Below are 12,094 nucleotides of genomic sequence, written 5' to 3' on the forward strand. Positions count from 1 at the left end.
AATTGTCTTTTAAATACTTCCTTGGAGAATCATGTGCTACAAATCTACTATACTGACGTGTTTCTCTCAGTATTATGGTAAGAAGAACACTTTATTAAGGCATAGTTCGAAACAAGAGCAGTTTCTGGTAGTGGTAATGGAAGGTCAGCATTTATCGTATCTTCATATCTGTTTATTTTACCAGTATGGTGTTGACTGTTGATCCATGATCTATCTACATTTTGTAGTACTAGTAAGGGGGAGGGGGTTTCCAAATGATTACGCTAGCGTGTATAATTTTGACACAATAGCTATGTGTAAAACTGATTACGGAGGGGGAGGGGGTTAAAAATTTTCTAAAAAGTGATTACGTATTATACGGAACGATCCCTAAGAATGCTATTTTCGTATCCAATGACTTCATTATAATGAAAAATATATCTGCTGGATTAGTAATAGCAGCTTGATTAACCAAACCACTATAAAGGCTGCAGTATGTGGTCATCTGCTTCAATAGAATAATATCATCTTGACATATAATATGTAGGGCCTGTCGTGATTATCACGACTCGTGATATCGTGGTTCAAATTAGTTCCACTGAGATTTGATAGTTCTCATCATTCTGCGGTCTCTATGAGTCTATGACTATATATTGTCATATCGTTCAACTCCTTAAGAAAAATAGGTGCTGGGCATGTGAAAATTTACAGTTTTTCAGATATTTATTTGGTTAACGAGGTATCCTACTGATAATATGCGAGCTTTAGCTTTTACGAGATAAAGATTAATAGTGAGAAATGGTAGCTCTTTTTAACTAAGCCACAATTTCTCCAAGTTAGCAATCCACGTTTTTATTTTTTACCATTAGTATTCGTTTATTAAACTCTGATTTTAGCGATGATACTGTTCTGGAACAATACCTACTACATGAGTCTGGCGGCGGACAACAACAGCATAGCACAGTTCCAGCCACTCCCCACCTACTACTACATAATCAACTACTTGGTCGCACTGGTTTTTATGTCTGCCTTCTTCATTGGGACCACCTTGAATCCTTTTGTTATCAAGTTCAACTGGAGCAAACGCAAAGTCATCATATCTCTTTTGTTTATATTTAACGCCAGTAAGTCAGCAAAAACATGGATATCTTTTGAATTGCAACCTAATCAGTTTATAGTTATAAGGTTATACTGCCAGGGGTAAGTAGAGAAAGGGTTGTTATGACAACAAAATATTATCATCGTTATATTTCAGGTGCTGATATGGTAGTGTGTGTTCTGATACCACTGTTCTACGCTTACCTCATGGTTCAGCCCAAGATAGTGTTTTACAACTACCACTACGAGCACGTAATAGTGGCTATCATGTGTACCTTCGGGTGTACTTCACAGGTATTATGTAAGCACGTGATCTATAAAGAAGTAACTAACTAAGCTAACTTGTTGTTTAGCATACAAATATCCCACTTAGTTCTTTATATATGAACTAGTCCACTCTGAGTAAGTTTAAAATGTTCTACAATAATCAAATGCATGCAAAACGCATAGTTCTGAGTTGCTGTAATCGTACATTTCTTATTAAAAACGCATGTTTTCAGGTTTGTACGACCTTACTAGGGGTATCTCGGCTGATTATCATCGTGTCTCCGTTCTTCAAGATCAACTCTAAGAAGATTTTGTGGTATCTCGGAACTCATCTCTTCTACATGTTCTTTTTGGTGAGACATAGATATGAGAATTAACTAATTAGTTAATTAATTAGATTTGGGAAAAGCAAGATTTTATTACATTTACATTTGAACAAACGCATAAATATATCGAGTTTTTTTAGTCCTTTCAGAAAACGTCTCCCCTCCATTATAACAACCTCTCTCTCTCTCAGATCATGTTCGTGATACTGATCCTAACAGGACACATTAAACAAAACATCCTCCACGAGCTGATCCTAGCCTGCTTTTCAGTTACCTTCCTCCACTGCATCATCGGGTCCGCCTCATCTGCCATCACTGTTGTAATGCTCTATAAGATCTCCTTCAGACAAGAAGACAAGCAGTTGGTTAGAGAGAAACGAAAGAGTGCTATTACCATCTTACTGATGAACCTGCCGCACTTCGTTACCTCTGCATGCATCTTAACTTCCATAGTCTCTCCTGGAGGCATCTCCTGGTTCGACATCAATTTTATCTTCTGTCCAATCCTGACAGCCACTCTCAACCCTCTTCTGGTCGTTACGAGGAGTAATGCTGTTAAACAATTCATCAAGGATAAGTTGCACGTGCAATTAGAAAAACTCACCAAGGTGTACCACAGGCCCATCATTAAGATGAATATAAAGGGCCCTCGGAAGCAGCTTAAAGCTACTAAGTCTATTTCCGTACCTGCTACTGGAGCCACGTTTAAGAATGCATCTTACATGACTTCTGTCTGAGATAATGTCAATGACTGTACCAGCCTAGGTCAGTGATGTTATGATTTCTATTGTCTAATGATATTAGTGTTATGCTGAACCACACCAGTATTATTGTTTTCCGAACAAAGCAGAACCGATCAACCGAACTGAATTTATGCAAACCGAAGCGAGCCAAACGTACGAAACGATCGAAAACTGAACCGAGCCGAACAGAACCGAACCGAACCGAACCAAACCAAACCAAACCAAACCAAACCAAACCAAACCAAAAGGAGCCAAAATGAACCAAATCGAACCGAACCAAAACGAACCGAACTTTTGGAAGCTTATAATATAAATTGCATGTGACAAATTAGGATGGAAAAAGTCTCGCGGTCCACGAGGATTTTTGTGCTGCAATGCTGCAATGACCCTAAATTTTGAGATGATTATAACACATAAATGTAAAATTATTCTCAAAGAATGATAAACTGAAGTGTTTTTCAGGAACCTCTGTTTTAAGGCAGATTGTGATCGTGAAGTATGGATGTTTAATGTAAATATTATATATATATAATTACATAACTAGTACTAGCGAATGAGAACGCCTTAGTTTTACAATTTGATCTTGTAATCGTATTATAGAACTTTATTATATTATGTTATAGAATAAACAAAAAAGGGTGATGTTTTTGCAAAATTAAGAGATTGGCAGAACTGGACAGTTTTAGTGTCTTCTTCTTCTTCTTTAAAACCAAAATAAAGCGCATTAACGTTTCCAAATGACAATGAGAATTAGAGACACTAACCAAGTACAGATTTACTCAATTTTTGGGTTTTGAAAAATGAAAAGCAATTCCTTCAATTTTAATTATTCGTTTCATAATCATAACAATATTTCAACCATAAAAATATTTCAACCTGTTTAAGCAGATGAAGGGATGGTCGCATTTAACCTTTTAAAGTTACTATAAACAGATATAACGACAATTACAAAGAGATTTCAATTACAAAATTATCTTTTTTTTACAAAGAATAACATCTGAATATTCAAAAACTCAAACTGTAAATTTAAATTTCACTCATCTTTCAATAAAAACAATGAACATAAACGAAACACTCTATTAAAACATTTCGGCCCTCAGTTCTTTGGCCTTTTGTATACCCAGCCGTAACTATTTCCCCATAAAAAATGCCCAACATTTCAATTTCAACTATTTTACAAATTTTGGTCTTTTTGCTATAAACGGTGAATAAATCCGTATTTCAAATTAGGCATCTATTCAGGTTCAACTATTCCCGTTAAAAAAATCTCAATTTTCGCTGCAAAAAAAGACATGCAATATGATTAATAAATGTCAAAATATGGCAGCCTACAGTGTTTCGGCGGCCTTTTGCTTTTTCGGCCAAATACTGATAAATAACTTCGGGCCGGGGTAATCAGCGCAGACAAAATTAAACCTCTGATAATGTTAGTAATTACTCAAAAACACATCTAGAGCTATTGCGGGCTCTGAAGAAAGTCCCTTTGGTACTCTACAAAGAACTCTAGAAGACAAGCAGAGGACCAAGCCTGAGTAGGGCAGCTCCCCGGGCAATGCTGTCCTCCACCGTTAGTTAGCTCTGTTAGACCTGGTGGGAGCTTGTTAGCATATATGGTATCTCACTACTGTAGAACTAGACATTTTAGTTTTTGCATTGAGTTGAAGTTAAAAGGTCTACATTCAATGGAGATTGAAATTAAGTCCCCTTGTAAAACAGGACATATATAATGTTTTTAAAAAACGATGTATTTAACAACCTCGATATGGTTCAGCTGCAATCATGGCACGATGGAAGGTGAGAATGGTCGCAAAGAACTGATCTATCTCCTCCTTGCTTCCAACCACCTCCTCTCTATCTTGCTTGATGAACTCTGAGAGCTTGGCACGTAGATAGAACCCCATACACCACACCCATTCGGGGCCCTGTGGATAAATTAAATAAACTTAATATCATAAATATTTGCATATTAGTCAAACTAAAGTTCTATACGTTGGTGTACTAATGATTCCAGGTCCAATTAAGTAATAACAAACACCTGGAATATTACAGGACCATGCTTTATTGTTCCTCTTATTTCCTTCCTTACAAAAACTAGTACCGTTTACACGATCACTAAGATCGGTAACTACCAACATCCACTCAGACAAAATTAGAGCAAGTAATCATCGTCAAGTTGGGCAGATAACTGGTGGAGGAGTATCGTAAATATCGACAAACTCTAAATCATCATTCATAGTCCCTGGATTGACTTGAACCTGCTAAGTTTAAGTAGTATTTGCGTTATTTAAATGAGTGGTAGGAGCAGACCTGGTGTAAATACTTCCTCCTCTCACCCTGGTAATGTGGCAAATGTGCCGGCCACCCATTGGAGCAATGTCAAGCACTATGTAAGTATCAGATTATGTTAATCCTGATACTAAAGGCCGTTAAAATGAAATGTTAGAGATCTGAATACTAGTTGTGATATTGATAGTATGTCGATCAAGATTAGCGTTCCTCCTTCAGTCAAGGTAATGGACAATGTTTGTGGTTAGATGTATGTTTACAAATTCATTCCAGCTATAAACAGATAAACTGATCATTTGTCTTCTATAGATGCTGCCACTTTGGATACAGCAAGCCCGGAATGTGAACAAGATCAAGAAAAAGAAGAAAAAAGTGTTGACTCTCAAAGTATAATCTGACCTAAATTCATTTTTCGTTTGACTTCATAGTTCATAATAATCTGTTTATCCGATCAGTCATCAATGATATACGCATATTAATTAATAAACTCTAATACCTCTAAATTGGCCTCTAAATCACTGAAATGTTGACCCTGGTAACTGGTGGCAGCAAAGAGCGGAGCTAGAGGAGGAGGTATGTAAAGACACACTGGACGAGACGCAAAGTCTGGTACACGAGCTCGAAGAAACCGCCGAGAGAAGATCAGAGTCCATCTACTCTATCAACACCAGGTACACTGTCTTGTGATGATTATGTTAGCACCCAGGGAGACACCAGGGAGACACCAGGGAGACACCAGGGAGGCGGGGGGGGGGGGAGAGTGAGCGTTTATATGTAAACTATGTGTGGAGAGCTGGTTACAATATGCTCCACCACAACGTAGTTATGAAATAGTAATATGAAGCACATTTTCCACACCAGGCTGATAGTAATGGAGGAGGCGACGAGGAAGCTAAACCTGGCCCACCCTGATCCTGAGTTTACAGCACTACAACTATATCTGCTACTGTTAACAGTGCTGCTGGGAAGTGGGGCGGCAGTGCTCTATGATATGATGGTGGTGGATGAGGGGGAGAAGTTGAGGTGGATAGACACTGCTGGATGGGGATCCTGCTAATGAACATGCATTTTTGGTAGACTAATTATTTGGTTTTTTAAAGATATCGCCATTTCGACGAACTCTTAAAATGCGCATGTGATGTACAATGTACATGTTCAAATTACCAATATCACCATTTCAGAATAAGTTACTATTTATTGACTTCATTACCTGATGATAGTTAAGACCATGTGCGGTCCTGAAGTTACTCCCATTATCACTAGTATCATACTGAGGCTCGTAATCCTCGTCACCGGGGCACAGAGTTGACATTCCCAATAGTCCGGCCAACTTGGCTCCAATGTTTCTCAGGGCCAGGGTCAAGTGTGACTCTTCAAACAGTTCTGATAAATACATTGTGAGGGATAAATAATAAATATGATATATATTGGATATTTGTCGCCAAGAGTTTCAGAGTGACACACTTGTAGAGTAACATCCGTTAGTTCTCAACTAAATCTTAACTTAGAACAGATGAGATGACGAACAGTTCGAAATAGTATCCACTAATAATTGCTGGTACTTACCAGGAGCGATTACCATGGCAAATGTCTGATTGGGTCTAAACTTTTCGTCGCACCCAGACTCACTACCAACAGTGTCCTTGTAGTAACCGGAAGTGCTCCAAAACATCTCGTCAAAACTATCTTTGATCATCTTAGACCACTCTCTCAGGGTAACAACCCTGGTGGATGTCCCTGTTGTCATGGTAACCTCTGAAGTGGTCCCCACGCCGATCTCAAACAAGTCTGCAAGCCAAGAAACAGTTTGGTAACCCATAGCAACCAGTTCTATTGCGCTACCGTCGCGTGGGGTCGCTGGGATTCCTTTGTTACCTGAAAAATAAAAAGTTTTGTCTCAGTATGGACACTTCAGTGGAGTTTAAAAACGAACCAGTTTGATGAGATCGAAAAATACAAAATTTTGAATTAAAATATTTACATAATGGATTCGGCCATTTAAAGTGAAAGAAAGTACATTCGAAAGAATGCAATCTGCGGGTATTCTTGAAATATGCCAATACTCGGGTATTCTGAATATTGTAAATATGTTAATATATATTCTGACCTGCTCTAAGACTGCTCCCCACCTTGTCCATCCAGGTCCCACAGTTGTGTTTAGAGCCCCCTCTCACAAACCCGGTCACATGGTTCACTCCTGCACACATGTTGAAACCTGCGTCTAGTAGATGCTCGTCTAACTGCCGCCCTGGTCATTGCATGATTTAGTTTAGATATGGGTCCATATTTAGTTTCAATGTGGAGATTTCTGGTTTTCCATTTCATGCATTGAGCACTCCACGGATTATTAAGTCACTAATTAAATTGATGAATAATCACTATTTTTACTATGTTAGATTTGTAAGTTTTTAATTCAAGATACGCTATAAAGGGTTTAAACCGGCATTTTCCTCCCTAAATTGGATTCCAGCCGCATGCCTTCTCAGTACTTCATTGATAATGTCCAGTACTGTGCAAACCTGCGGGATTGTTGATCACTTAAAACACACCACATAATATAGAATAACTTAAACTCTGGGCCGTATGAACCATGCTATTACACAACACATTAGACAACCGAAAGAAATTCAGACAATAATCTTACAAAGGAGGATTTAGCGGCAACAGGGGTATCGTCAGTGTTGTACAGACGATATACTGACTCGTGGAGAATGGATGGAAGATGGTCATACAGTAACTTCACACTCCTGCACCACCTGCAGGGAGCTGTGTTAGTTTTACTATTGAGTTACATATTGTAATCACTGTATTCGTAGAGGACGTTGCGGCTGCCTTTCTTTCTGCCAGGAATAAACTCGATGGATGAGGAAGACATAGTGGTATAAGATAAACACAGGCGTTGCAGGTTTATATATTATTCCCGCTAGCTGATTGAGATACCGAGCATGTGAAGGTTCACATCACTGTATTGTCGTATAGCAGGTCATTATGGATGACTTGATCCGAACCAGTTCTCGTTAGGGCTCCTCGTTGCGTACGTAAGTCTGTGGATCACATGTCTGCCAGGCCCCATAGCAAGCACTCCATGAGAGCCCCGGCTCAGATCACGTCATGATATTAGAACTAGTGAACTAAGATCATCTGGTAGGGATTGAGGTATATTTTCGGACTGAATCTCTACCGGACTAAATCACTACCAGTAGTGATATTTGGGTGGTAGTGATTCCGTCCGGTAGGGATTCAGTCCTACAATGAACGGACCGAATCACTACATGACTGAATCCCTAACGGACTGAATCACTACCAATCACTATTGGTAGGGAATCTCTACCGGACTAAATCACTACCAGTAGTGATATTTGGGTGGTAGTGATTCCGTCCGGTAGTGATTCAGTCCTACAATGAACGGACCGAATCACTACATGACTGAATCCCTAACGGACTGAATCACTACCAATCACTATTGGTAGGGATTGAGGTATACTTTCGGACTGAATCACTACCGGACTAAATCACTACCGCTAATATCTAGACCTAACCACTTTGATGTGATCCCTACTGAACTTTGCAATAAAGGCATAATTATTCGTATTTCATTAGTTAATTATTAGTTCTCAGTAGTAGCTGCGAGGGTCTTCATTTTAGACTTGGAGCGGTGGGCTGCAATTTCTGCTGGTTGAGATTCGTGATCATGAGGGGTAGCAGAACAGAAGGTGTCCTGGACAAGGATCAGGCGGGACTTGCACTTGTTGCACTTCCAGTAGGTCTTGTCTTCCCTCTTTCTGTTAAGGTGGTAGAGGTGACCATCGTAGAGGACGTTGCGGCTGCCTTTCTTTCTGCCAGGAATAAACTCGATGGATGAGGAAGACATAGTGGTATAAGATAAACACAGGCGTTGCAGGTTTATATATTATTCCCGCTAGCTGATTGAGATACCGAGCATGTGAAGGTTCACATCACTGTATTGTCGTATAGCAGGTCATTATGGATGACTTGATCCGAACCAGTTCTCGTTAGGGCTCCTCGTTGCGTACGTAAGTCTGTGGATCACATGTCTGCCAGGCCCCATAGCAAGCACTCCATGAGAGCCCCGGCTCAGATCACGTCATGATATTAGAACTAGTGAACTAAGATCATCTGGTAGGGATTGAGGTATATTTTCGGACTGAATCTCTACCGGACTAAATCACTACCAGTAGTGATATTTGGGTGGTAGTGATTCCGTCCGGTAGGGATTCAGTCCTACAATCACCGCGGAGAATTGATTGAATTCTCCGCGGTAAATCGGAGTTTTTAGTTTTACAGTAAAATGTTCCAAAAATAAAGTAAAACACCTACCACCATACAGCATCTCTACAGTTGTATCTGGGCTTGTGTCCTCTCTCGCTCAGCAAGTTGGGTATCAGACCATATCTTAGAGTCCGAGCAAACCCAACCACCAGGTCTCTGATGGAGCCGGTAGTTAAATATCATCTAATTAATTAATATTTGATTAATTAATTAATTAAACAGAGAAGGAGATTAAGTGTTACATTAACTACGTTGCGACGAGGTTTCCAGTGGGAGACTTTTAACAGAATTCTACTTTAAGAGTGAGAGATTTTGATGATTTGATAGACCATCCCGCCAAAATACCAAAATAGACACTAACATCATGAGATGCCAAACTAGAGTTTACAACTTAAAGCCTCACCTGGCATCTTCAAGTCGCCCAGTTGCAATAAGCAAGCCAGGGAGGGAGATGAAGGTGTCTCTACCCCAGCATCTCATAAAACCATGCGAGAAATGCGGCAATCCAGCCGCCATGCTCACAACAGGATCCTGAGAAAATTAGCAATAACTTTAATTCACCCTGTAGCGACTGACCCCTTGGTTATGTAACCTAAAGAGTTACTGGTGGGTCCACCGGAGTTCACTGATATGTTTTCATATTTCCTGTATATCGGGCGGTGCGGAATCAGATTGTGGAACTTATTCATTACAGAGTGGGCTAATTTATTCATCACTGGAAAATAATATGACCGAATATAGAATAGGGTAGTGTGCGGATTTATACACATCAGGTTAAATGACAAATTAAGTTTTACAGGTATCGATGTTTTATTTTTGGTTTTGAAAACAGAGTCGGATCATCTTTATTTTAATTTTTGGGACCAAAGTACAAGACGATTGTTGCATGATAGAACATAGAAGTATACGATTCAAAAATGTACAGACTCCCTTATATAACACAAAAATTAATTCACAAACGTTCAGAAGGTTTTGAATTCTGAAGCTTTAGTGCTCACCAGTGCCTAATCTTGGTTTCATGGCAACAGTGTGTCTCTGTGTAATCTGACAAGGCTACAACCAAATAACCGAGCTTGCCAAACGTGGCTACTTCTCCGCTCTATCTGTGGTATAACTTGATCGGAACTCCATTTAGAGGGCGTACTGTGATATTCCCCATCCTTGGAGGATCTTTTATTTCTGGATGTGGGTTCACAAATTCAAACCTTCTGAATATGTTTGAGAGAAGGATTTTCATCTCCAACATGGCAAAGTTTTTGCCGATACAATTTCTCAGGCCAGCTGAGAAAGGCATGTACGTAAATGGTCGGATGTTTTTACCAGACTCCCCGGAGAACCTATCTGGAGTGAACACTGAAGGGTTCTCCCAATACCGACCATCATGGTGAATAACATCTATAGGGATAACAAGTTTGGTTTCTTTCGGAAAGTGCACACCTTCAATCGTAATATCATCGTTCTTACAAACTCTCCACGTTCCCATAACTGGCCCTCTCATCCTGAGACTCTCCTTGATAACATTCTCCAAGTACTCAAACTTAACAATGTCCTCGTACTCCAAGCACTCCTTCCCCTCAAACACCTCATCAACCTCCTCCTGTACCTTTCTACACTCTTCCGGGTGGTTAGAGAGAAACTGGACAACTGTTGCCATGGTGATAGCTGTCGTCTCCATTCCTGCTACAAGAAATATTGAGTAATCGTCTACCAGGTCGTCAATGCCCAGTTGGTCTGAACATTCGTTTGCTCTGATAATGTGAGACAGTATGTCTCCGCTGTTGTCATTTTTCATCCTCATCTCAAGGTGGGTTGTCATGGCTTTTTTGACAGTCAGTGCAAGATTTTTATATCTCAGCTTTAACGCTTTATCGTTCCAAGGCAGGGAAAATTCGAAAGGTTGTTTGATTGCGATGGCAATGACCTCCACCATCAAATTTGCCAGATCTTGAGCGTTCTGTCCTTGTTCTTCAACCAACTTTTGGTTCCAATCAAATCCGCAAATAGAAACAGCCATCATAGCACTCCTGCCCAAATCGCTTGTAATATCAAACACTGTCCCACCCTTTTTGTTTTCAAGACCTTTCACCAAGTCGAGGGCCACTTCGTTCATGCCCACCATGATGTTCCTAAGGAAGCTTTTCTTGAAGGCTGGGTCGATGATCCTACGTTTTACCCGCCAGATTTCCCCTCCTTCAAGGGCTAGTATACCGTACCTCCCAGATAGTTTCTCACCGCAGGCCTTGTTTATAACATCGAATGCATCCAGGAATTTTCTGTCTTTCGGAAAATTAATTGCATCAGTCATAATCTTTTGGACAACGCTTAAATTCGCACAGAATACGATATTCACATGAAAAAAGGACAGCCTAAACATGTCCCACCGATATTCCTTGTGGTACTCCGAAGTGAGTTGAATCAGGTTTATGTTAGGAGATCTGGACTTTCGTGCATTCAGATCAGGGAGATGCCCCATAAACCAGATCCAAGAGAGAGGTATAGGTGGGGAGGGGATGTGTCGGTATTTGGACCGCTTGTAGAACAGATACAAGTTCAGGAGCGTGTAAGCCAGAGCAAGGAGGAATACAAGCTTCAGTAGCAAATACATGCTGGTTCAGGGATGAATCTGGGATTCGGTTTAGAGTTAATAGTGAGAATTCCCTCTTGACTTTAAACGATAAAAACCATGGTCGTAGAAGAGCGTAAATAATTCATATTGAAATAACGTATTAGTTTGATGACACGGTTTTTGTCAAAAAGTAAGAAATTAGTTTTCTAATAAAGAAGAAAGTGTAGTGTCCTCAAAGTTAAGAGAGCAGTCCCACAACCAAATAAGAACTGTAACTTGTCCTCTTAAAATTTTACAAGAATAAGTTAAATAAGAGCAAACTTTCAATTTTGAAGAAAAAGAAGCATTTGAAACAGTGAACCAATTTTTGTAGCCCAAACTTGTTCCTTACGCAATGAAACTACCGGACCACGATGTATGCGGGGACTTGCCACCCCATGGCAACATTATATCATGTTTCAAGGTTCAGGAGAAACTTCACAATTGAATTAGGTAGAAACCAGATATGAGATCACATGGTTAGGTATGTACACGAAAAA

At 39.8% G+C, this 12,094-nt stretch overlaps 2 protein-coding genes across 2 annotated transcripts in view; both read right to left on the reverse strand.

The window, feature by feature from the left end:
- Positions 1-3,228: 3,228 nt before the first annotated feature.
- Positions 3,229-12,094, reverse strand: part of LOC134821210 (glycogen debranching enzyme-like) — a 112,489-nt gene continuing 103,623 nt past the window's right edge. Inside the window, exons 24-32 of the mRNA XM_063831904.1 lie at positions 9,393-9,520; positions 9,038-9,145; positions 7,344-7,455; positions 7,140-7,218; positions 6,807-6,947; positions 6,266-6,574; positions 5,910-6,082; positions 4,170-4,335; positions 3,229-4,000 (exon numbers count right to left, since the gene is read on the reverse strand). Coding sequence (XP_063687974.1) covers positions 3,870-4,000; positions 4,170-4,335; positions 5,910-6,082; positions 6,266-6,574; positions 6,807-6,947; positions 7,140-7,218; positions 7,344-7,455; positions 9,038-9,145; positions 9,393-9,520 — 1,347 coding nt within the window. The 3' untranslated portion in view covers positions 3,229-3,869. The remainder of the gene's footprint in view (positions 4,001-4,169; positions 4,336-5,909; positions 6,083-6,265; positions 6,575-6,806; positions 6,948-7,139; positions 7,219-7,343; positions 7,456-9,037; positions 9,146-9,392; positions 9,521-12,094) is intronic.
- Positions 10,000-11,608, reverse strand: LOC134821213 (cholesterol 24-hydroxylase-like). Its single transcript, XM_063831911.1, has one exon. It carries the CDS (start codon positions 11,592-11,594, stop codon positions 10,089-10,091), a length of 1,506 nt encoding a protein of 501 aa, XP_063687981.1. The 5' UTR covers positions 11,595-11,608; the 3' UTR covers positions 10,000-10,088.

This window comes from Bolinopsis microptera, chromosome 9 (genome assembly GCF_026151205.1).
Source record: "Bolinopsis microptera isolate Bmic1 chromosome 9, MBARI_Bmic_1.0, whole genome shotgun sequence".
Lineage (NCBI taxonomy): Eukaryota > Metazoa > Ctenophora > Tentaculata > Lobata > Bolinopsidae > Bolinopsis > Bolinopsis microptera.

Bases quoted from the DNA above. Each gene is read 5' to 3' on its own strand.
- LOC134821213 (XM_063831911.1), bottom strand. From the start codon at position 11,594: ATGTATTTGCTACTGAAGCTTGTATTCCTCCTTGCTCTGGCTTACACG.